A 27,721-nucleotide genomic window follows, 5' to 3' on the forward strand; every position below is an offset into this window, starting at 1 on the left:
ATTTTCACAGATGATGTATTTCTGTTGTCGCTATAACAACAAATACTAAAAACAGAATAATATAAATATTTAAATGGGGCTCCCATACAACAAACGTGATTTTTTTGCTGTTTTTTTCCGTATTGGTACGGAACCCTTCGTGCGCGAGTCCGACTCGCACTTGGCCGGTTTTTTTTATTATTGATTATGAGGACTTCAGTCAAATACTTTATGCAAATTTTTAGTGACGTACATAAGTCTAAACTATACGTGTCAATTTATTACTGTTTTATCGAACGTGCGAGCAAAGCGAAGTTCTTAGGGTGTTACCACACCAATCTATCGATGGCATCATCGATCGACGTCGACATGGAACAGTCAACGTTCATCGATAGTTTTTACCTAGACAAATTGATCGATTGGTGTGGTAACATCCTTACATTCAACATGTCTCAGCGAAGTGTCAAGCTTGCAATCTAAAGTTTTTTTAGTGTTTGATAAGTTTGTTCCTTTTGTTTGTTTGCTCCTTTCGTAATGGTGAACTCGTTTGCAATGAACGAACGAATGAACGAATGATGATATATCTGATTCTTTGTATATTCTGTTTACTATTATTATACAGACACTAATTTAAGCACTGTACTAGTGATCCAGTGGTCAGGGGTTCAAGTCCCACCCGAGACAGTGAATTTTTCCACTTTTAATTTATTTCTAAGCTTAAGAGCATCGTTCACAGACGTTTCTGCTTGATACAAAACTAATTTAAGAAGTTTGGTATTTGTTTTTTAGACAAAAAATAGTTCTAATTTCGCAAATTAAAAAAAAGTAAAGATAATACATATTTGGACTGAGAACTTTATAATAGTACATTTCGATGCTAGTGCGGAAAGTATGTCATTACTTCACTCGTCCCGAGTCTTATCTCGGTACTCGTACAGTAATGACATTTCCGCACGTGTATCGAACGCCTTTTTTTTTATTACAGTTGCGAAAAAATAATAAAAACAACAAGTAAGGAATAAAAACTTTGGAAACTTAGAATATGCTTGCAGTAAGAAACGCGCCTCTTTTTTGACAGGCGTTTCGGCAGCTATTCCTACCTCTAACTTCCAAAGCTATTCCGTTCCATTCAGACAACTTATTAAGAACGGTTTTTCAATATTCAGTATTAAATAATAAACGTGTTATAATGATGAAGAGGTAAGTAATAAAATATGAAATATGTATATTTTACGTATTTTTACATTAACAGTAGGTTTTTATGGTGATTACGACGTTTAAAGGAAACTAATATTAACACTCATCAATAAGTAGTCATGAATAACAAGTATAAATTAAAAAAAAATTGGTAAAGTGAAAAGCACTAGCACGCTAAACAGCTACGTAAAGTAGCACTTTTTGAGCAACTGTATTAAAAAAATCTTGTTCGTTTTTAAGAATATTGCATGAACTACAGAGTACATATTTACTTTAAATATGTCATCCAACTATGACCAATTTACCTGCATATCACTCAGGTATACTAGTGACTCATTTTTACACCTGTGTTGTAGATATGTAACTAACATATTTGGTCTGTACGTTTGAACTATAGTACATTATGATACAAGTGTGCTAAGTTGGTCATTACACACGAGGCGATATTGTGCGCGCGAGCTGTAAGCGAGCGCGCAATAAGAAAGCCGATGTGTGTAATGACCAATGCACACGCGTTTCATACGACGTTTTGCAACACACTTGCGAGAAAAAAAAGATACGCATATTAATCAAATTTTAATAGTTAAAACAGTTAGTATTGTGTGTTGCATCTGTCATACTCGTACTGCCGGCCGCCCCTCGCCCCGGCCGCGGGCGGCGCGGCGGGCGGGCCGGCCGAGCCGCGCACTGCGCAGGCGCGAGGAGCGCGCCCGTGCCCGCCAGTCCGGCCAATTAAAGAAGGCTCCCTTTCCATGCATATTATAAGCAATCAGTTAGCTTCTTCACTCAGTCGGATAATATAATGAAAAAGCACGAGTGGAATAATACACTGAAGGAGCACGCGTGTTTAATATCTAGGATTATGAGCCAAAAATCGGTGGAATAAAAACGTCGTTTTGAGCAAGTGTGTTGAAAAAGTAATTTTTATGACGCGAAATATGACCTCTGTCGCGAATATCGCGAATCGGCTAATAGCTGCCAACGTCATGGAGTAGATGGCGCTCGTAGTCACGTTTAAGTAAAATAACCGCTTCTAGGTTGTTGTGATTTTTGAGGGTAAGACAAGAAGAAGGGTATACGCGCGAACGACAGTAAGAAAAGGAGGTTGTGTGCGAACAAAGCTACGGGAAGAGTGATATTTGCTTTTGGATCTATTCAAGAACTTTCTTATGGTGTTATTAGAATAATGAGGTGTATCTTGTAGATTGTGACTAACATTCATTGTGATATCAGTATTCAGTGTGAACAGTGGTCCGAGGGAATTGTTCATGGCTAATGTAAGTGAAGTTCAATCATAATTATACAAAAGGTTTCGTCCCAAGATACTAGTAATCGCACTTAAACTATCGTGAGACATATTTCAAAATATGCGACTAAAAATAATAGTGAGTAAAAACCGTACTGATAAATATTTTTAAGATACTAGTAATTTAGAATTATAGAACACATTGTAGTTACGAGAAAGTGTAACCACTCATCATATGAACTTAAGGTAAACTTAGTGTGCGGAAAGGGGTCGCTATAAGGGGAGGTTGGAGGCGACTATGAAGCCCAAGGAACCAGATGGATAATCAGGTGTAACTCATGTTATACGTAGGTAACAAAGTAGGACACCAGCAATGAATTATCGTCATCTCACTAACGTCCAGGCCTCGTATATGTATGTAGTATGTTTACATATCGTTTTTCCAGTATCAGTACAGGCATCAGCTCATTCAGTAAAGGCATCAGCTCATTGGATAGGTTAATAAGTATAGTGAGCTTGACGACATATTGTTTCGAATTATTTTATACACAAGTTAAAAACCGGCAAAGAGCATGCCAAGCTATACATAACAAGCAAAAGGGAGTATAGCTTCGGCGCTTGTAAGTACGTCTTTTTACTAAGGTTAGTGGGATGGTGCAAGTGGCGCTTAATCTCCTAAAAATGAAAGCTATGGTTGGTGTGATTAAGGTAGTAGTAATATAGTATGGTTGATGAGACTGAGATTAACCAAATTATCCCAAAGTTTATACGTGGAAATTTAACGTTTCCTTTATGTTATAAGCAGAGTTTAATATAGAAAGTTGATTTTGAGCTTGATGAATATTAAATCTTTATTTTTGATGCCATGAAAATATCACGCAAAAATATAGCTGAAATTTTGCCAAGAAAACACACTAACTTATCAAAAATCTGGTCAAGTGCCAATATAGACATATTAGTTGCGCAAAGGTTCCATAATATTTGTTTTAGAGTAAACGTCAATGTATACAATAGTTCACAAAAATTTTAATATTTTTGTGGTCATAGGCCAACACAGTAGGCCAAGCAATAAGAAGGTATAGAGGGAAATGTTAGGAACACAATTTTTGACTTCGTAGCTTTGTTTGGACTAGTTAGGAGGTGAACATATCAAAAGTCCCCGGCCGTAAACCTGGTGCTGGGGGGGAGAGTGGGGTTTGAAGGTTCCATTTTTCGGTTTTTCGTTTATATCTCGGAAACTAGGTGTCTGAACGACATGGCCACTTATACAAAATGAAAAGTGATTTAATTTGTTATAAGGTTTATTAATTAAGTCAAGATTTTCGATATCTTGTATAGTTTTTGAGATATCCGCTCTTGAAGGTTTATTTAGGGCTCTCATTTTTATCTTGATTATCTACATTAGAGAAGCTGCTAGGCCGCGTTTGGTAACGTTTTCGTATAAAACGGGGTGCTGAATTCATTTATGGTATCAACATTGACAAAATTGACAACTTTCCGAAGTAAAAACATATAAACTTAAACAAATAACTTTTTTTTAACTCCTCTTCACGCTTAAACCGCTAAAGAGATTTAGTTGAAATTTGGTAAATAGATGTTTTAAGTCCCGAGACAGGATATAAGATTTATCTCAAAAATCATACTTTGAAGGGGTTAAATTTGGTGTGATGGGAATTCAGCTTCTCCGCCGAAGTTGAATTCCTGAGGTTAATACTGTTTAGATTTAGGTTTGAAGTCATGTTTGGTATCATTTTCATTTTGAAGTCGGTGCCAAGCTAAATAGTTACAATACTGGTTCTTTTGTTCTTATCAAACTATACCAGGGTTGGCATTCGGTTTGACGGCAACTTGATGCATTAAAGATTTGGCTTGGCACCGACTTAAAACGTATCAGTTTGCTAGCGCATATAAATCGAGATAATATTTTATTTTTTCCCGTTTGAAGTCGGTTTTACTTTTTTTTAAAGATTAATTTTTTAAAGTGTCACTTATTTCAATGGCAATGGTTTCCTAATAATCATAGGAACAAGGTTAAAATGTCCTGATCACATTATAAATAATTATGATTAAATATTTCATAGTAACTATGCTCAATTGTCGTGACTAGGTAGTATGTGATAACTACAAAATTATATTGTGATACCGCACAGTTTATTTTTGTTATGTCAAGATGACGGGAGGCGTGTCACTCATCGACAAATAATTTGCACAGTACTTCTTCAGCTACAGCGACCTTCACAATTGATTTAGACAAACTGCGCACATTGACTGCCCGCCTAACGTGTGTCGTCAAGTCGTCATACTTCTTGACTATAATATTTCTTATTAGCGCTCGTGACGATAAGCGTTATATTGAAAAAGCCAACATACGTAGATACCTACCAATATAGTCCGATCTCCGTTTGAGCATAATGCTTGTTTCAGTTCTCGGAGTCGAGTTATACCAACTAGAATTGGTCTAAAATTGACTCTGGGCTTGTGCTGAATGGAGGTATTGTGCCGATGTCGTGCTTTCAATTGTGTACATTATCGTCACCTATTTGTAGCAAATATTGACAATCACGATGATAGGCGTGACAGCAATAGGGTAAATGCTATAATTGTACTAAGCGCCACTTGCACAATCCTACTAACCCGGGACTAAGCGGTTAAACCGTTAACCCAGTTTCAAACTGTACTGGTAACCATTGTAACTCCAGGTTTAACCGGTAAACCCCGGGTTAGTAAAATGGTGCACGTGGGCCTAAATAAATTAAAAACAATATTAAAATATAACTACGAGCTTATAAAAATAATGTTGGATCAATAGGTAGGTACCTACTTACTTTCATTGAGCCTATTGACTATTGCCGTGACTGAAGTGTACTAAAACCGTAGTTTAAAACCGTTCGATTCGAGATTAATTTTCTAAGCATCAACAACAAGAAAATAAAAGAATTATTATCTCTTTATTTATCTTTCTTCTTAAGTTAGGCTTTTAATTAATATTATTATATATAATTATTATTATATTATTATTATTTCTCTTTATTAATATTTTTTCTTTAGTTAGGATTTTTATAATATGTATATAAAAGTAATATATAAAACACTTACAAAACAATACAAAATACATATAAACACATCGAGGCAGGGCCCAAGCTGCCGGTGGTCAGGGCCGCAGAGAGAGGAACCGGCGGACTATCCGCGCCGTGTCCAAGATCACCGCCTTCTGCATCTGACCCTTGATCCAACCACCTAGCGAGAGTCTCTCAATGTGTTGGTCGAGACTCTTCGCTATGAGACCGTTCGCCGAAACGACTATCGGGACAATGATCGTCGAATCAACATCCCACATGGCGGTTATCTCGTGAGCCAAGTCTAGGTACTTGCTGGACTTGTCCTTCTCGGCCTTCACGAGATTCTCATCATGGGGGATGGTGACGTCGACAAGCACAGCCCGGCGCTGCGTTCGATCTATCAGCACAACTTACCATAAGTGAAGTTCTATCATAATTATCCGAGTTGCTTCGTCGAATAGATTAGAATCCCGCCCTCCCGTTTACACTTGCCCTTATTGTGAAATATCTTCAATAAATTAACATAAATAGTTATAGGGTATAAACTATATGCATACTTAGATGTATGCACTTATATAAAAGTATGTTGTATCTCTGAACTAAATGATGGTAATGTCAGACGTCAATACGATTTAAACTTTTTCTTTTTCTATTCTCTCAAATTTAGTGTTTCAGGTCATGCATCACGTGAAATTATTATTATTATTATTATACATACCGAGTAATGTTCAAGACGGGTGTCTAATGGTTAACAATGTTAATATGCTCATCAAACATTTAAAATATAAAAACCTTGTGTCAACTCAACCGCTTAACCTGAATAAACTGGTATCTCTTGAAAGCCGGCGCACATTAAAAGATCAAATATTTTTGTATAAAGTATTAAGAAATTTAATTGACTCCCCTTATTTGTTAAGTAGACTTAGCTTTAAAACTCCCCGCTTGAACACACGGCGTAGCGATAAATTATTTTGTATTCCCTTTACTTAAAAGAAATACAAATCAAACTCCTTTCTGATAAGAGCTTGCAGATTTAATAATGATATTTTCTCAAAAATTTATATATTTAATGACTCCTTGTCTAAATTTAAACGTCAAGTACTTCTGGTTTTAAATAAACAATCGAATTAAATACACTGTAACTTTACACTTAATTGCAAATGTAATGTATAAAAATAGTTTTATCTTCATTAATTTGGCCCCTGTCCTAATTCGACCCTCGTTGTTAATCTTTAAGTTTAGTTATCCCGTATTTTGTTTTTCTTTAATGAGCTATTAAGTGGTGGCAACTGTCCTGGTTTATGAATTATGTATAAGACACTAGTTATAAGAAACATGTACCGTTTGTGCCCAAATAAACATTAAAACATTATAACATATTAATGTAGCGAAGTGAAATGATTCAAGGAGAGTAGATATATATTATTACTTATATATCGCCTCTTGGTCTCTGTATTGGTGTCGAATCGAGCATCTTCGTGTATCCAAAATGTAACGTAACAGAACAGGTTTAGAGTTTAATGTTAATGGCACCATCACCATCGACGACTTTTCAATTACAATTCATCAGCTGAATTGATATAGGCATTGCCAATTGATGAAATATACAAGTTTAGTTTCCATTTTTAACTTCCTTAGGCCGAGAATTTTCAAATCAACTAGCTAGCTTAGTAAGTTAAGAAGCTTTAAAATTAGGCCAACAACTTTTACTTACGTGGATCGGAAAGGTCGGAAATTACGCAAAAGTCGCAAATGTAAATAGTTCCATCTTTTCACGGCATAGGTATTTAGTTTGGACACCGCGCCGGGGGATATATTTGCAAGTTTGCCTCTGCGTTCACGAGTGCGTGCTATTTATAAAAGAGCCGAAATAGCCACGACTGGTAGCGTAGCGCTAACCATAACCACGGCAAGGAGCGAGCCCCCGTTCCGCTTGCCAATCGGGACGTCATCAGCTTCGTGACGTCTCCAGCACTGGATGGAGGTCGAATAACATTATGCATACATACATACAATGGTTGATTTGTTTGTTTCAGAAACCTCAAATGCGGCCGATGATAGCCGAGTATGACCCAAAGAAAAAAGGAGTCAGGACTGACTTATCAGATGTCGTTATGGTGAAGTAAGTTAAATAGTTCCTTTACAGATTTGAGCCTCTAATTTTCATAAATTATATTATTTTGCTAGTAATAATCTACTTTTTGTTGAAGATGATTCACTAGTATCACGTAGTGATTTTAATACAACTACATGGCTTTACCGTCACAAGACTACTAAGTGATTAAAATTCATTGAAGTGTATGACTGAATGCTTGTATGTATTTATTTAGGAAGTGAATAAACAATGGCATGCTTCATAGCTTAACCTCATACATGTCCAAACATCACGATGGAGTTGAGTTTTAAAACTTAATAATATTTAAATTTTTGTTCAACAGGACAATGAAAAGAAAATTTTATTTTGAAAATACTATAATATCGAGGTTAATTTACGTAACTCGGTAATAATTATTACAGAATTAGAGCTTTAATAACTACGCCCTGGAGTACTCGTAGAGCACAAGGCATGCAAGGCGCAGGCTTTTTGTTTTACATCTTTAATGATTTCACAATGTTTTGTTGTTAAAATGGTATTTTATATTGTATGTTGATTGTTAAGTACTTGCTCCTTAAAACGAGCTAATAATGCTCGACGCCGTTCGGAGACGTTCCGGGAAGACGTGCGCAGCTTCACGAGGTTAAAGTCGGTCATCGACCTTGACCATCTCGCAATGGACTCTTACACCGGTACATCATTCCATTTTATGGTTTCGATTTTGTTTTTCTAATTTGTTTTGTTTGGTAATGGTAAAATTTTGATACTTAACGATGGGAGTGGCCGCTCTGGCGCGTCTGCGTAGGCGCATACGGCGGCGCAGCTGCGCCTTCGCTCTGTGGGCAGACAATCGGCTTTCATACACATACAATCTGAGGTTATCAATTTTAAGTCCTTTGATTGAATGGCTTGAGCCCTGCATTGTTATGCTAAATTCATGATGTTACAACGATATGGAATGAAAATGTTCGAATTGGGGGTTCAAAGTTCAAATATACTTTTTTTTTATTCATGTAGGCCTAGCAAAAAGCACTTATGAATGGTAAATAGGTTATCTTAAGCTAATTATCAGAGCAATTTATTGATGTTAATATTATTCCATAATAATATTGAATTATTATACAGATCAAATTTAATACTAAGAATTTCACAAATAGATCGTGAAACATAAAAAATGTATAATAAATACTAGTCTAGAATGTTTCTAGAATAAAATCTAAATGTCAAAAAAATTATCCAATATTAATCAAATATACATAATAAATAATTAAGTAGTATTAGTAGTAGTAAAACTTTTTATTGTACAAAAAGAAACATAAAAAAGAGAAAAACGCATCATTTGTACAAAGGCGAACTTATCCCTTTCAGGGATTTCTTCTAGTTAACCTTTTCAGGGATCTCTTCCAGTTAACCTTTGTATATGTCTAAATAATTAATCATTTCGAATCAAAATTAATCCCACGTTGTTTTATCATTCATGTAGACTTGTGTGGTATAAGCTTTAGTTTACGCTTTCAATAATTATTTTTATTAATTGATAACTCAGTAATATGGTTTGGAAGTTTATTATAAAATCTTACACAATTACCCATGAATGATTTTTTAATTTTTTGGAGTCAAGCGAAGGGAACTGCGAGCTTATGTTTATTTCTAGTATGAAAGTCACAATTTTTCCTAAAATTGACAATATTATGTATTAATATGTATATTAAATATATTAAACCGGGTCAGTTACGTTTATAACGGTTACGGTTTAATATATTTAATATGTCAGTGCCTCACGGCTTAAATGATATATAACAAAATAGGCTATTTTAAAGTAATGTTTCGCACCACCGTATCTTTCCGGGGTTACTAATGAATGCTTGCTGCTTTATATTTTAGATGCTCAAAACTAATGTGCCTAAAGTAACATTTGTGTAATTTATACCATGTATTCTGTTACGTTAATAAATTATTCTTATTCTTATTCTTAACATGCCAAACATGACAAATTATTCGTTGAATGACCATTTGCAAAGATAATACGGTTAGTTCGGCGGTTATACAGATGTCTTCTTCATTTTATGTTGCGGATACGTACATTTTGGAAGATTCTTAAACAATATTTTTTTATTATATATCTTCTTAAAATCGTAAGCTAGTATTACAATGCAAAGGCCATTTCAATAAAAAGAATGATTACTTCGATTTGTATGTGTATAAGAGCCGATTTTCAGCCCACAGTGGCGGCCCTCCGTGCGCCATCTCTATTCAGGCTCGGGATTGGCTCTAACAAGAGATTTGTACAAATTTAATTTAGCTTTATATCTTTACTTTTCATTATTTTATTTCCACCCGAGATAAATAATTTAAATTAACTTATAGTAAGCTTCGGTCTGTATTAATTAAACAGCCTTTTATTTATTTCTCATTTTTACATTCCGATATCAAAATAATGTACCTAATTCATAATGTAAAGCTGTATTGAATTTAATGTTGGAGCCACATGTCTGTAAATGCCGAGTCTTAACAGAGTGAAACGCATACGAAAAATAATTAATATTATTATATTAGAGACCATAATGAATGTATCACACTATACACAACGACACTGACACACAATAACGCAGCTCTAGCTAGTAACACATTTTTTTCCGAGTGTACATGTATATTTTTAAATTCAAGTAATGCCACAATACAATAGCCAGTAACAGACCTCTCAACACGCGGTCGCGACAGCACACCGTCCTACATTTTTACCGATCACAAATCAGCTTCAAAGTGTGGCGCTTTACTTGTTCTAGCTATCACATCATATTCCTATGATTACTTGTATTTCATTTGTATCGTTAAATACTACACTCTTATACTCACTCCTAACGTCATCAACTCGCATACAGTATTATTTAGTAAGTATGTCATGTTCAATCAAACTAGCTATAACAGAATTGTGGAATGTTTGACAGGTATAAAGTTGACCCTAATGAAATTCCGGTGGAACAACAGGCGGGGTCCACCCTGCCTCTTATGGAAATACCGGGACGGGACATAGAGGCGGATGAAGACTACAATCCGTTTGAACACCGAAAACTGGCGCACCCTACATCGTAAGTTTGCACCTTGTGGTTCAATTTGTTAACATTTTTGCAAGCTGTAATATTTTTACTAAAAATACCAACCAACATTTAAAGAGTTTTAACTGTAGCAAATCGCAAATATTTAGGGTTCCGTACGTACCTACCCTTCCTACGTACATACATTAGCAACTCAAAGCATCCCACCTTAATTCAGGATACTCTGTCATCTATCTGTAGGTACTCAACATACGTTTTGAAGAAAGGTCCTTAACTTAGACCCTTAGACCCTAGATTCGACTCAACTCAACTTTTTGTCCGAAAATACGGAAAAGTTCTTTTCCCCTCACTAGCTCGGAAAGTTGTCGTTTATCCTTCAATACAAGCGGGGAAAAACGCGTTTTATCCACTAGTGGGGAAAGTAATTTGACCTTGGATGGAGCGTGTTTAAGTAGCTTGACAGATAACAAAACGTAAAACGCTCATGATAATGGTTCGTTCGATATTAATTATCATTAAATAAATGGTTTGAGAATCTAATAAAAAATACCAAATTTAGCTTTATTTAATGATTTTAAGTCATAAACCTTAAAATTCCATAAGAAACGTTTGTTTTTTTATAATGATGTTAAATATAATTCTGAACGCACAAGTTGAGTCGATGCAATATCAAAACGCATCGTTGACATTTCATACATCAGAAATGTCAACATTGTCAACAATTTTTTTACTTAAAACCTTTTTTCACCGACTCGCGTAAAAATACACAACTTCCAGAGTTTTCTGTTATAATATCGTAAAGAAATGAGTGATTCCAGTGATGAAGATTATCTAACGCCAGTGGATGTTGCACTTTCCTCGCTATAGTGAGGTGAAAAGTTTTGTGTTACACACGGGCGCAAATGTATTTTACTTCTCGTGTGTTGAAACACTCGCTACGCTCAGGATTCTATTTTAGAACCACTCGCTTCGCTCGTGGTTCACCTATAGAATCCTTTCGCTTGCTCGTGTTTCAATTCTACACTTGCGGGTAAAATACAACTTTGCACCCTTGTATAACAAATAACTATTGTTTTTTCCCACCATTTTCGATATTCTATTTAAGCTCCTGCATCTTATGACACCACTGCCTTTCGTCTATCTTTGTAACTTACGGAAATATGTAACGTTTTCAACCAAAAGGTACCACATTGTCGATAAGGTTGATTTCGAATTGAAGCTATATGGAAATGGCGCCTTATATACAATAAGTACCATTTTGGTTGAAAATGGCACATATAGCCGAATCTCACTCTCCGGGGTAACTGATCTGATAATCATTCAATGATTAGGGGTCCTGCCCAGCCCACGGTTTTCAACTGATTCCAAAATTTCTTTTTTCAAGCGATAGACAAACTATCTGTCACGGAAGCTTTTCTTTTCATTTTTTCGATATCAGCTTTTGTTTTCAGAACAATCTACTTTCTGTCCGAAAAAAACAGGAAATTTTGTCGTTTTTTTCTATCATTTTCGATTTTCCAAAATAAGTTACCGACCGATTTTCGAAAATTGTATACCCTACGTTTCGTATACGATACTCCGCAAGCTCCTGCATCTTTTAATAATAATTATAACTTTTGGAAATATAGCCGAATTACACCCCCCACGAAAACGATCTATCGGAGCCTTTTTACTCCCAAACTACAATGAGGGCTACCGCGTTTAATTTCGCCGCTAGGGGCGCTAGTGTAGTTGGAGGTCTTTCAAAATGTCAAATGCATAGAAGTTTTAGGGGTTTCAAGCATTTTTATCGGGAATTTTCACTCCTTGTTCATAATTGTGGTAAATCGTTGTCCATTTTTGATTAATAAATATAGCTCAAAAAATGTTAGTGGTTTAAAAAAATCCCAATTAAAATATATGCAAAATTAAACAGGTTGAAAAAATGGCACATTTAGACGTTTAAATACCTTTGTGTACGTATTGATTTTGTAAAAATAAGCATAGAAGAATTTTGAGATCTGTTTTTCTGGACCTGCACCTACAGTGGCGCCAACTGGTGAGCACAAAAACGATAGCCCTCATTAAGTTGAAATTTGGGACACATGTAACTGTGACCCAAAGACGGACATGAAACGTAAATAAATGAATTTAAAAAATAGGTGACAACTTTTGGTCAATGAGAAAAAAAAAGTTATGCAAACTATATCTTGTTAATAGTTATTTGTGCAACAGGAGAGGTAAGTTGGTTTTTCTTGCGAGTGTTTATTTTGAGTCCCGAGAAAGCGAAAGATTCTAAGGTAGAATCTTGAGCGTAGCGAGGGACTCAAAAACACGAGATGTAAAATAACTTTGCTCTCGTGTTGCACACATAATTTTGCACCTCAGTAGTGAGAACATATTAAAGGTTAAAATGTATTTGGAATTACACAGAATAAACAGAAAAAAAAAGTATTATAATATGTACGATACGATAAGATACGATACGATACGAGACCGGACCGGACCGGACCGTACCGGACCGGACCGGACCGTACCGTACCGTACCATACCATAAAAAAAAATTAATAAAAGTATGAAGTTCATGGCCTTCACTAAATTAAAAAGCTACATTGTTTCACTCCCTGGAGTGACGAAAGTAGGCTTGTTCGAGCTGCTGAGGTGAAAATGTAATTTTTAGGGTTCCATACCTTATTACTAAGACTCCGCTCTCGGTCTGTCTGTCTGTCTGTCTGTCCGTCTGTCACCAGTGAACCATGAACCCCGATAGCTAATAGACAGTTGAAATTTTCACAGATGATGTATTGCTGTTGCCGCTATAACAATACTAAAAAACAGAATAAAATCAATATTTTACTGGGGCTCCCATACAACAAACGTGATTTTTTTGCGTAATGGTACGGAACCCTTCGTGTGCGAGTCCGACTCGCACTTGGCCGGTTTTTATAATTTTATGATATCTCAAGTTTGCTGTTTTTTAAGAATAATAAGAATACATTTTATTATCAATAAAACAAATAAGTAACAGACTATGATAAGAAGTTAATTGATTTGTTATTTCTAATTTTCAGAGATCTGGATACACTTATCCATTTACTGAAAGGGTCGCTCGGAAGCGGAATTTTAGCAATGCCCATGGCGTTTTTACACGCCGGCCTATACGTGGGACTGTTTGCCACGTTCCTTGTGGGAGGCATCTGCACGTACTGCGTGCACGTGCTCGTGAAGACCGCGCACGAATTGTGCCACAGGATGCAAAAGCCATCGCTGGGCTTCGCCGAGACGGCTGAGGCGGCATTCTTGGCCGGGCCTCCGGCGGCACACAAGTTTTCGAGACTAGCGAAGTAGGTTCATTCTATCCGTGTGCTTAATATACGAGTACCATTTCAATATTATCAAGACATTTCATATAAATCAGGATTTCATGTCGTATCCGCCGAGCAGTCTAGTTAACCTAAGCATGGATATGAAATCCCTTTCTTTGCTATACACAACTAATGAAGCTCTTTGAGCCGGTAAAACCTTTATTATCATTAAAATTAGTTCAAAATTCAAAATAGTGACGACTTTGAAGGTAAAACTAACAACGATCATTTAGGTATACTAGTTTGTCTTTGAAGGTAAAACTAACAACGATCATTATACCTAGTTAGTTTTATCGCGGCTTTTGAGCATCAACAGATACTCGGATTTAGTGAGTAAAGAGTTATTGACAGTAATAGTTATTTGTGCAACAAGAGAGGAAAGTTGGTTTTTCTTGCGAGTGTTTATAATTGCACATATAATTTTTCACCTCAGTAGTGAGAACATATTGAAAGTTAAAATAAAATGTATTTCGAATTACACAGGATAAACAGAAAAAAAATGTAATTTAATATACGATACGATACGATACGATACGACACGACACGACACGATACGACACGACACGACACGTCACCACACGATACGATACGATACGATACGATACGATACCATACAATACCATACGACACCATACGATACCATAATAAAAGTATGAAATGGCAGTTCATGGCCTTCACTAAATTAAAAAGCTACATTGTTTCACTCCCTGGAGTAAGGAAAGTAGGCTTGTTCGAGCTGCTGAGGTGAAAAAGAAATATCATGCCCTATAGTTTGACAGCTGAAATAGATGGCACTGTGTTGTGCCATGTGTATTATGGAAAAACCAGGTATTCTATAGACATGACAAGGTTAGGTATAATAGAACGAGGTGGTCTTATGTAACTTTTAATAGGATTAGCAGAGAAAGCTATATTTTACTTTTACTTTAAACTGCTTTAAACTAACCGTTAATCATTCAAAACTCTTAGCGTCAAATGTATACGTAACGTCAAAATAGATATGTCAGATAAACGTCAGTCCATACATTGTGTGTGACCATTGGCCGACTATTTTGACAGAGGTGAACGCCTGTTAATGGCTAAGTACTTCGTTTGGTTATATCCTCTACGCGTCACAACGATTTACGTCTTGTTGCTCCCCACCAAAGCTTGGTGGGTAACATTGAACCCGACTAAATTACGTACCTATGTTGTTTTTGGTATGTTGTCAGTAGCTAGCGCGGCACTGTAAAACTTTTTTTTTTAATTTCATCGCATTGCACATGTTCTGTCCCTCACAGGCTCACGAATGTGTCAACTCCATATAGTCTAACGCCCTCTAACGCAGCTAAAGAAGTCAATTTTGACAGCTATGAATTGACCCTATATACAGTGTGGAAATAATGAATGTGCCCTGGAGGAAAAGTGTCTTAAAGTGGCGTAACAAGGGGTGGGGGGGCAGAGGGGGCAAGTGCCCCGGGCGCCATCCAAGGGGGGGCGCCAAAATGGGCAAAAGGTAGCAGCATGGAAACTTTTGTCAGTCGTCAGAGGGCGCAAATTTGGTGACTGCCCCGGGCGCCATATCCTCTATCTACGCCCCTGGTCTTAAAACCTTAAGTTAGCTCATTTTGCTCAAAGGAAACATTCATTTATTTTTATAAAGAAACAAAACTTCATTTAATTATTTTTTGAAGTTCGCTTATTTCACCCGGGAATCCAACCCACTAAAAATTAAAAAAATAAACGCTATTTTATTCTACTATTCGATACAGTTAATGTTAATGATAACATGTCTCCAAGAATCATTAGGCCTTACACTCGTCTGTCGTACAAAATATCCATAAAATCGAATATTTAGTATTAAAGAATATTTTTAGACAAGCAAAAAAGAAAAATCTGAATGCAGTTTTGTTTATTTTCAAAAATAAAAGAGCGGTTCCTTTAAGCAAAATGAGCTAACTTAAGGTTTTGAGGTACTTTCCCTCCACAGCCCATTCATTCTTTCCACTCTGTACATATGTATATTGTATATATAAGGCTATCAGTTAAGCGGTGGGTCTTAGCTTATCTTTTGACAAAGAGCTACCAGATATGAAGCACGAATTTGTCTTAGACTTTACATTCTTTACAATATCGTATACAATAAATGAAACTTTGGCCAACATTAATGCATCAAGTAGAACCGTTTAGTCGTCTACAAATCAGCAGTCGTTTTACTTTTTTATTCAATATTTGTATATTTTTTTCAGAGCCATGGTGAACTGGTTCCTCGTGGTGGACTTATTAGGATGTTGCTGCGTGTACATAGTATTTGTGGCAACGAATGTAAAGCAAGTAGCCGATTTTTACGCAAAGGGAACAGAATGGCACGATATGGATGTACGACTCTACATGCTTGCGACTCTACCTTTTCTAATTCTTATTAATCTCATCAGAAATCTAAAGTACTTGGCCCCGTTTTCTATGATTGCGAATTTATTGGTTGGCTGTGGAATGGGTATCACATTTTATTACCTGTTTCAAGAAATGCCTGAAACCAGTAAACGTGTAAATTTCGCTGGATTCGACAAACTGCCGACATTCTTTGGTACCGCTATTTTCGCACTGGAGGGCATCGGTGTGGTGATGCCACTGGAGAACAACATGAAAACTCCCACTCATTTCATCGGCTGCCCTGGCGTTCTAAACATTGGCATGTTCTTTGTCGTGTCTCTGTATGCTACCACTGGATTTTTCGGATATCTGAAATATGGACCCGACACTCAAGGAAGCATCACGCTTAATCTTCCTCAGGATGAATTGTAAGTATTAATTATATCCCATTAAAAATAATTTACAAAAAAAACACGAGTAACAATAATGGAGTATACTAGAGAAATCATTTTACTGTCCTCCTATTATACTATCTGCGAAACAGATTTTTTTTTACTAGCAAAATGCTTTAAGTTATATGTTACGTGCAAGTGGTGCAAGTTCATAAATTTGCTACTTGCGTTTGGTTTTAGTTCTTGAATTATAATCTTAGTTTTTGAATACCTTTTCCTTATGACCTTGTTCGGTAACTTGTTTCCTAATTAACTATGTATCAGGTTTTTTTAGATACCTAAACATGATTATTATTCACCTAGAGTTACTTTTTTCTTAGTAACATTTCTGGTTAATACTTATAAAATCAGAATAGTACATAAGTCAGGAAGTATTACAGAACAAAGGCATATAAACAAAAAAAAAAACATTTTAAATTAGGTAGTATTTTGCCTACTAAAAATTGTTGAACTTGATTTGAGAAGCTTTATCAGTAAATATGATTGTTGCCTATATGAAAAAAAAAGCCATCTATGGATTTTCCACTATTACTAAACTACTTGCATACATAGTTAGCAAATGTATGAACTCGCACGTAACATATTTACTCGTAGATGTTAACATTGTTAACAAGTTGTGCCGTTCTCGAGAACGTTCTCCGTAGAACATTCCCCATAGTAAACGGAGGTTATTCTCGAGAACGGCACAACTATATTAACACTACTATTATTTTCGTTACCTATCTTTCCAGATTGGGCCAGAGTGTGAAGCTGATGATTGCCGTAGCAATATTCTTTACATACAGTCTGCAGTTCTACGTGCCTATGGAAATCATTTGGAAGAACGTTCGCCATCTGTTTGGCGCCAGGAAAAACCTCGCCGAGTACAGCATAAGAATAGGGATTGTGCTTATGACACTAGGAATTGCCATTGCCATTCCTAAATTATCACCTTTCATATCACTTGTTGGTGCGGTATGCCTGTCTTTCCTTGGTCTAATATTTCCGGCTGTTATCGAAACCGTCACTTTTTGGGATAGACCTAATGGACTTGGCTTTTGCAAGTGGGTTCTGTGGAAAAATATGTTTTTGGTTTCATTTGGAATCCTCGGATTTTTAACTGGTTCCTATGTTAGTATTTTAGAAATTATTAACGGTTGAGACTCATATTCTAATTATAAGTATATATGTATAAAACTTACTCGGTCCCACAACCGAGAAGTAAAAGTATTTGTATAAAATGTAGTTGGATAAGGACCATTTTGAATCACTTTTTGCTTTTATTTTATAACTATAGTTTTATAATTGAACGTATGAAGTTACATCGCCGCCTTAGCAAGTAAAACTAGTCGAGAGCAGATTTCTGTTCACGCAAAACTAAAATTATTTATGAAACATGATAAAACCTAACCTTAGGTACCTAGTAATCCTCTGGATGCAAAATTGAAGTTGTCAAGCACCGGAGGATGGTTAGAAGAGGCAACTGAGCACGACCTTCTTTACATTATGTAAATCGGCGATAGAGTTTATACAATTTGCGAATGTATTTTTTGATAAATAATTATTAAACAGCCTTTGTTTTAGAGTCAAGGTAATAAACAATTGAATGCAGGACTGAACACAAAGGTGACTAGAACCATCCCATAATATATGGAGGTATGGAGATACTGTTTTTAAGATCGTATTAGTGCATTTGACCACACTGCCCGAGTTCCACTGGACTACGGAGTAGGTGCCATCGTCGACACGGCCTTATTGCGACAAGAAACCTTGTGTCGTGTCGTGTCTCGTGTCGCAGTAACTATGGCACGGTGTCTTGTGTTTACATGAAGCATTATTCCTTAGCACCGAATCTCTGTAGCCATGTAGGTTTAAATCAACTGTAGATAACTTTATATGAACGTGTGAGAACTTTCTAGTGCATTAAATAAATGTGATACACTTAGGTTAATGATAACCCATTATTAAACTTGCTTAAAATAAGCAAAAAACATATTTTCGGATGTAGTTAAAAATAAGCAGGTGATGATAACCACTGCGTTACCTTTTAAGATGATCGAAATTGTGCAAAATATTTATAATTAGGTATATATTGGTATTAGTTCAAAAATCGAAATAGTGTAGTGTGAATGCATTTTCATTGGGGTAGGTACAATGAGTGCTTACTAAAGAAGAGATTTAAAATACGAGTATTATAAGGCGATTGAAAGCATTTAAATAATAGCTTACAAACCGAATACCTTAGATGTTGTTGAAACAACCTGTAACTTTAGTTAAGGTCAATGTGGAGAAGACCGACTGAATATACAATTTATTGCTGGGAAGGCAGTCATAGGGCAAGGCAAGAGCTCGCGTATTTGTATGCGTACGTCGCTCAGACACAGAAAAGAATAGCATCACTTCTTATGCTCTACCCACCTTCTGTAAGTGATGGAGTGTATACAAACAAACGCAAGAGTTAAACTTATCGACTTGTCGGTCTTCCCGTTATAGACGGTCTTCGCCAAATTGACCTTAAGAGGCCGTAGTCGATTTTGGAGCAAAATTTTTAAATTGATAGATTTAGTCGTTGAAATTATACACGTTTTGTTACGTAATATCTAAATAACAAGTATTGGTTTCTATTAGCACGTCTTCTCATCTTGCCTTTTAATAATGAGGTCGCAAGCGTGCGTCACCGGTAATATATGAAAAGAAGGTACAGTTTTTAAAAATTCATCAAAAATTTATGGTGGTATATTATACAAATTGATGTATAAGAATAGTTTCAACAAATGTTGTAGATTGTTTAAGTATCAAAATTACGTTGAAATTAAGTCGATTTTGAGAGAAATTGTCACTTGTTTTGAAGTAATTTCTGGAGAAAATTGATTTCGTCTAACTTTCATTTACACTACTTCAAAGTCATAATAATAAAAATGTAGTGTGATAAACGTCAAGTACAGGATATGTGTAATACAAAATTACCATGTTTAGCAGTCCAAACTTTACGAAATTTACAAATAAGAGCGATAAAATCAGTGCTTTACGCGCGTTTACCTAAACGTCCATCAGAAAAGCAAACATTACTAATTTAGTGAGTCTGTTTTCAACAAATTGATCTGATAAAAGGTAAGATAAGAAGATGCGCTAATAGAAACCAGTACTTGTTATTTCAATTAGGAAACAAAAGGTGTACAATTTCACCGACTAAATCTATCAATTTTACATTTTTGCGACTAAAATCGACATCGGCCTCTTAACTCGGTTCAAATGATGAATGTAACCTCCAGAGTCATACGCCATTTATTAGTATATACACTATAGAGATCCCTCGCCTTTTAACCTAAAGGGGCCCACTGATGGCTATCAGTCCACCGGACGATATCGGCCTGTCAGAACAAAAAAATTACAGTTCCGAACAACTGACAGGCCGATATCGTCCGACGGACTGATAGTCAGTAGGCCCCTTTATGGTGCGACTCTGCCTAATCGGCCACTTCTAAATAATCGAAATACTCGTAGGCCTACAACGGAGCACAAAATTAGATTAATTAGAACATTTTGATAAGAGATAGATTCAATACGCACGGAACCCTCGAAGCCCGAGTCGGACTCGCGCTTGCCCGGTTATTGTGTTTTTTAAAGTGGTAGGGTCAGTCATAGTTTATACTTGTATTTATTATTAGTTTGATAAAATATATTTAATTTCAGAATATTATTGACATGTTCCTAATACCCACGGGATTTAATAGCACAGGTACCGTTTATAACCGGCATAAGTTTTAAGAGGTTGATACCTATACCTGGATAAAGACTCTAAATAGGTACGTCTTGTGGTACCTACTCTTCACATTGCCAGAAATACGAGAGCCGATCCGAAAGCTGTTAGCTGCTCCGGCGCTACTCATGAAATGGCAATATTATATATACCATTGTTAGGGATATTTCGATGCTAAGTATTAATGACAGTAAAACGCAGTAGGTCTTGAGTAAAGGATTTATTTTGGATACTGGATATACAACAATGCCGAGACCGACGCCAGCAGAACGGCCACGCACCGCCCCGCCCCGACTCGAATTACCTCGCCCCGCGACACCAGATTGCTGGCTTTTCGCCGGCCGCTCAGTTTGGTTAGCGACGCGGTCACGCGATGACGGAACGTTCAAAATGCCGATGTATTGTACGATGTATTGTATGGGTGCCTATCAAATTGGAGAAATAAAGACTTTTTATATGTACTTAATATTACTTATACCTACGTGTAGTGTACCTAACATGTATATATATAATACTGATAAAACATCAAATAACGCGTTTTCTACAATCACATTCATTTAAACTACAATTTGTCGAAAACCCAAATTTACGTCAATATAACAAAGTGTAGAAGGTGTGATAATATTTAGATAGGTACCTACCTACCGATTTCAACAACCTGTTCGTTGAACTTACAAATGTTAGCTAACATTAAACTACCTATAGGTAGGTACATAGATATTATTTCTTCGTAAATATTTTGTTTTTTGTTACACTTATCATATCTAAAAAAATATATCTATATGTAATCGTTTAAAATAATAAAAACAATAATGCAAATACCTTTTTATAATAATTCCGCTTTCAAAGTAGGTACAGTTGAGTTGTAAGATTATAAACCGACCAAGGACCAATTGTTTGTTGAATGGTAGATTGCCCATACAATTTCGTTTGTTTACGTTTCGGTCGGTTATTCTGCGTGTGCACGGCCGGCCGCGGCCCGCTCGTGTCACTTCATGTACTTTTCTTTCACATTTTGTGCAAATAATCCGAGGAACTCAAACCATGATTGGAAATATGAACGCCGCGCTGTATTCTCATAAATATGACGGACATAAATGGGAAGATTAGAACCGCCTAATGTAAATTTTGCGAACTTAAGAACCATTTTAGGTTTCTTTAATTAAGGAATAATAGTTATTTGTTATACAAGGGTGCAAAGTTGTATTTTACCCGCGAGTGTGGAATTGAAACACGAGCAAGCGAAAGGATTCTCTAGTTGAACCACGAGTAAAGCGAGTGGTTCTAAAATAGAATCCTGAGCGTAGCGAGTGTTTTAACACACGAGAAGTAAAATACATTTGCACCCGTGTGTAACACAAAACTTTTCCCCTCACTATAGCGAGGAAAGTGCAACAACCACAGGTGTTAGATCATCTTCATCAACTGGAATCACTCTTTTTTTACGATATTATAACAAAAAACTGGAAATTCTGTACTTTTACGTGAAAAGTTTTTAAGTAAATTTTTTGTTGACAATGTTTACATTTCTGACGTATGAAATGTCAATGATGCGTTTTGAAATTGCATCGACTTAACTTGTGCGTTCAGAATTATATTTAACATAATTATTAAAAAACAAACGTTTATTATGGAATTTTAGGGTTTATGACTTAAAATCATTAAATAAAGCTAAATTTGGTATTTTTTATTAGATTCTCAAACCATTTATTTAATGATAATTAATATCGAACGAACCATTATTATGAGCGTTTTACGTTTTGTTATCTGTCAAGCTACTTAAACACGCTCCATCCAAGGTCAAATTACTTTCCCCACTAGTGGATAAAATGCGTTTTTCCCCGCTTGTTTTAAAGGATAAAAGACGGCTTTCCGAGCTAGTGAGGGGAAAAAATATTTCTATTCCTTAGTTAGATATTTTCATTACGAGTATTACGACAACGCTCCGTGAACTCAAAAACATCTAAGTGGCAGCCCTAAACAGCTTACGCACACAAAGACGCGTGTACAAACGTTCCGTTCATACATATAAACGCAAGCGGGTTTTGATGTATGGCGTGTCCGCCCTGTGCCGACGCTACCCGTAGTTGGCGGGAAGCCATCTTGACAGATCGCTCCGATGACAGCCGCGCTGTCAGGGCACGTTCAGAACCCCGCTAACAGTATTGTCATAAAAAATATTTTACAGTAAAACATCTGGTGCTACATTACAACAACAGGGGCTATAAGCACATTATGTAACTAAACTAACTTAGCGGTTTCACTCACGTATTTTTAGTCACTCGCGCGACATGTTTCGGAGAGCCTAGGTCTCCATTTTTAAGCACTAAGTGCCTGAGTGAGTAGCGGTCACGACGGGTGGGCGTCACGTACTGCGATGATATAACCGGTTGAGGGAGGTCTTGCGCTGTTGTTGTAGGCGGGCGCGTTGGCGTGCGGGAGACCTAGGCTCTCCGAAACATGTCGCGCGAGTGACTAAAATACGTTAGTGAAACCGCTAAGTTAGTTAAGTTAATATGTCTCACGATAGTTCAAATTCGATTATGTAACTGTCGAAAATTTAAAGCGCTATATGTACTGTAAAACGTTGTACGATACACGTGCGAATTTCCTACTTTTCGCACTTGTTTCTTTCTCTTTTACTCCAATGAAGGCGGCCAGAGAAAGATGCCCGCAATTTACGAAGTTCGATTTTCGCGGTTATAGCCCAGAAGCGATGAGCAAATGCGTTTACGTTATCGATAGCCGATATTTTAATTACATTCAATTTTAGAACATCTCTATCACAGGATAAATAATAGTACTACCGTACAGAAAGGAAACTTCCTACAAAACCGAAGTTTAACAGCGGTTCAGGGACGACGGGTTCTAATATATGGCACTATCGCTTTCGGCTATTTAGGGTTGTCAAAATTCAAGTCATTATCTTATCTGTGGTCGTGCACGTAAAGGGACGTCAAGTTGTGACGACCCTAATAATTGCTCGGAGCAATGCCAAGTATTACTTATTCTTTGGCAATGCTGAGCCGAACGGAGCAGAGTTTGCCCGAAGCGAGGAGTTTCGCACCCCTGCCTCTACTCTAATATCAGTAGAGACAAAGATAGATATAACTCCGTAATTGATGGATACAGTCTAAGGAAAAAACGTGCCTCGAAAATCACGAAAATTTGATTCTCGTTCAGAGGGCGCCACTAGTTTTGGCCTACACTCATATAGAGGGCGTTGACTGTTTCGTTTGTTATTTATAATTTTAACGCATAGTTTTAGTTTTAAAGTGTGTTTTTATTCACATGTGAGGCAAAGTAATCTAATGCAAATTTTGAGTTGTTTTCTTATGTTTGCTGGTAGAATAGAATTTACTTTTACATGATGATTTTGAATTATAAATATTTAATAACATTAATTTTGAATCGATTTGCTTTGATTTTGTTTGATATTTTACAGTTAGTATTTTCCTTGTGTTGGTGTGGTGAAAAAGTTGGTGTGTTTAACCCTCGTGCCTTGAAACCCTCGCAACGCTCAAGATTCCATTTTTCGAATCACTCGCTACGCTCGTGATTCAATTAAGGAATCTTTCGCTTAGTCGGGTATCAATTTAACGGGAAGTTAAACAACTACTTTGCCCCCATGTAAAACAAATAACTTTCTTTTCTTGATGGACTTGAGGGCGGTGTTGCCCGTAGCCAATGTCACGTAAAAGGGTAGGAACAAAATAAATGCTCTTAGAGCACGACGCTGTTCGGTGGTTGTTGTAGTTGTCTCATAAAACCGATAGCTGGATTTTACGAGAAGCACGTGGACTACCGGCCGTTGACTCCAAAATGGTGGTTAAACACGCTTTGAGATTAATTCTCCATTCACTGCATACTACCACATTAGATTATTGTATAATAAAGCTATCGATATTACACTTTAAACAATATTAATGAGCAAAAAACAAGGGAATTCATCACGAGGCTACTATCAAGATGGCGTTCGAACCGGAAGTCAACAAATAACTAATTGTTTCTGAATTGAAAAAAAAAACTAAGAATGCCTGACATGCGTGAAAAAAAGTTTTCAATTTACCGCCATTTGACGTTTTGTTTATCTTTTAATTATAGCCGGTCAAAAAACTTTGTCAGTAGAAAAAGGCGCGAAATAAAAAAATTCTTACAGCACTTCAATAAGTACTGAAAGATCCCTTACAATGGTAATATACATTATATTCGAATCGCAGTGTAGCCGAGCGGCTAACAACTTTCAGACCGGCCCTCGTAAAAGTAGCACTTTATGTCGGTGAGATAAACAGTGTTGTCCTACGGGGTTTTGTTTTGTAAGTAAATTGTATCTTTATGTCCTACCGAGGCAGTCATTTTGGTGATTTTAGGGCGTAGCCTTTCTGATCAAGAACAGCAATTTCCGAATGTCTATAAAAACATTGACAATTATTACTACTAATCTCGCGCCAGGTCTTATATATCCTACCTATTTTTGTAAGTGAAAGTAGTTAGGTTTATTAGATACAGCGAGCTGCAAAATTGCATACTAGCTTTTTGAATGAATTCCATTCATAAAGTACCTAAGTTTGCACTTTTGCATCTGTGATTACAATTGTACACGCCAAGTGAGTAGTAACGGTTTTTGTGACTTGATCATTATTTTGAACATCAACTAGGTATTAGTTAACCTTTTATTATCCAAATGTCAAATCGAAATTGAAATTAAATTCTATGAGTCTATTATCAAATTATCATCATCTTCCTGACGTTATCCCGACTTTTTGCCACGGCTTATAAGTCTGTATACTCTGTATTAAAAATATTTGTATAATTATAAATTAACCTTATTCAGAAATATTGTAGTTCTTCGCGCAGCTGTTAATGTTTGCTAGCGACTGATAAAAATAGATAAAATCAGCAGTCTGCGGTAATGTTTTCTATGTAGACAATGAGAAGAAGATGTAATGTTGTACGTGTTTTGTCGAAAGCGTAATAGGCACCTAAACATCTGTTTTCCCATCATACTGTTTTTTTTTTTCTTTAAGTTTATCATTGAGTTAACTTTTATTACTAGAGTTACACCAAGAAAAGTCTGCAGAGATATTGACAGCACACGCAGTGGCAGTGTTATTTATACGTCATAATTTCATAGAAATTTGACGTTTAAAATAACACCTGCACTGCGTGTGCTGTCAAAATTGTTGCAGACTTGTCTTGGTTTGACAAATTTTAAGCATATTTTTGTGTATTGTAGACTCATCTTGATACATGTCAAATGTAATACCTTTTATCTGTAAAGGAAATCATTCCTAAGTTCATTGGTATGAATAACCGATTTTAGATTATAATGGTTGTTTTGTTACAGTATTAAAATATACGAGATTTAAGGAATAAGGAGTAGTTTTACTTGTTCTCATTTATTAAGGGCTAGTGGCACCAACCACAGTTAACAGACTGATCAACGTCACGCAGCAGAGATCTAGATGCAACTTCCTTCAGTACTTACCCCTCTGCCAAAAAACTTTTAGAATGTGCTTTTATTTTTCTATGCTTGAAGTGGTTAAACGTTTATTACATGTGCTCACAGCACATGCGGGCAATGATCTCTTGCGAGGCGATTGTGGGAATGAGCATTAATCGATTGTGAAATTGTAATCAACACAATTTTGTAACCACTCATGAATCTAGTATAACTGGATCGGTCATGAGGGGTGGGGGAAATGACCGAACGGGATAGTCTTATGTATCTTTCAGTAGGAGTAGCAGAGAAAGCGCTGTTATTGTTTGTCCTTGTCACAGTCTCACTTTTCCACCGCTGCCACAATCGAGGTTGTGGCAAACAAATAAGTACGTGACATGTCATGTTTGTTCGATGCTTGTTTAATTATTGTTGTTTTGTATGAAATTGTGCTTTCTTTTATGAAATATAGTGATGGTTAGCGTTTTGAATGCTTGAACTTTGATAAAATAATGGTGAATTGTTCTGTAATCGGCTGTAATAGCGCTCTGAGCAAAAATATGAGAACATAACCTTTCACACGCAAGTACGGTATTTTACACCTTCCTCTTAACGCAATATGTGAGAATAACATCGTTAAATTACGTTACACTCAAAGCAATGTAGAATTAAACGATTTCAATAAAAATATCACAATCATTTACGCAAATTAACAAAACATTATTTGTAAAATTATCCGCCCAAATTACGTAGGTTGTTTGTGGTAATCTGTCAGCTACTCAGACGAGTCTGAGGTCAGCCATTTTTAAACTTCTTCTTAATTTAGCTGCATAACCATCATGCAGGGATACCAGATGAATATAACGTAATTTTATGGGTAATTTTGACCTCTAAAGTTTTTTCGTTCTTCTAATTAAAAAAAAAAACAAATGTGAAGATTAAATGTGGTGTACTTACATTAATTGGTGTGAATAATAGCAGCGTTTTACCTGAAATAAAACGCATATTAAAATACTTACCTCACTGGAAGCTTTATAATTGAGAGAGCATATCTGTTTCCGTCGAATTATCACCAGTCTAGTGCTTTATTTGACTCTTGTTTCCGGCAACAGTGGCGACACCTGGCGGACCGCGCCATTTTTACACCAGGTAAAAGATGTCCGGTGAACTGTTTGTCATTGGCTCAATTTCACCAGGCAGAAATTAAATGAAAGCTTCCAGTGAGGTAAGTATTTTAATATGCGTTTTATTTCAGGTAAAACGCTGCTATTAAATTACTTGACCGTCACTGGAAGCTTTATAATTGAGACCTGTTTGTTTTCTCCTGGTGTCGCCCCTTATTAGATTAATTCTAATGTACCTATATTATAGCGCCAATGTGATTGATTAGTATCTGAATTTATGATACTGAAATATCGATTTCAATTATTTTATTCTTCGAATGCCTTACACTTACACTTAGAATGCCTTGAGCCTTCATTTTGGGCACGGAGCATCATTGACGTCATTAACTATATATTGACGATCGGTCTGCAGTGGGTATGAAGTAATAGCTTAATAATTAATAACTAATTGCTGCCTATGAAGCCGATGGTCCCGGGTTCGAATCCCGGCAAGGGTATTTATTTGTATGATGAACACAGATATTTGTTCCTGAGAATCCTGAATCATGGGTGTTTTCTATGTATATAAGTATGTATATTTCTATATATGTATATATATCGTCGCCTGGTACTTATAGTACAAGCTTTGCTTTGTTTGG

At 36.3% G+C, this 27,721-nt stretch overlaps 1 protein-coding gene across 2 annotated transcripts in view; it reads left to right on the plus strand.

The window, feature by feature from the left end:
• Positions 1-27,721, plus strand: part of LOC134754305 (proton-coupled amino acid transporter-like protein CG1139) — a 522,474-nt gene that overhangs the window by 64,349 nt on the left and 430,404 nt on the right. The window contains exons 2-6 of one of the 2 annotated variants that reach the window (XR_010128883.1): positions 7,518-7,603; positions 10,525-10,665; positions 13,683-13,955; positions 16,205-16,756; positions 17,512-18,487. Coding sequence is in view for 1 of the 2 variants with exons in the window: in XM_063690546.1 (XP_063546616.1) it covers positions 7,518-7,603; positions 10,525-10,665; positions 13,683-13,955; positions 16,205-16,756; positions 17,512-17,920 (1,461 nt within the window). In the remaining variant the exon portion in view is untranslated. Of the gene's footprint in view, positions 1-7,517; positions 7,604-10,524; positions 10,666-13,682; positions 13,956-16,204; positions 16,757-17,511; positions 25,896-27,721 lie in introns of those variants that run through there. The other variant, XM_063690546.1, reaches the window with a different exon arrangement.

Source organism: Cydia strobilella, chromosome Z (assembly GCF_947568885.1).
Source record: "Cydia strobilella chromosome Z, ilCydStro3.1, whole genome shotgun sequence".
Lineage (NCBI taxonomy): Eukaryota > Metazoa > Arthropoda > Insecta > Lepidoptera > Tortricidae > Cydia > Cydia strobilella.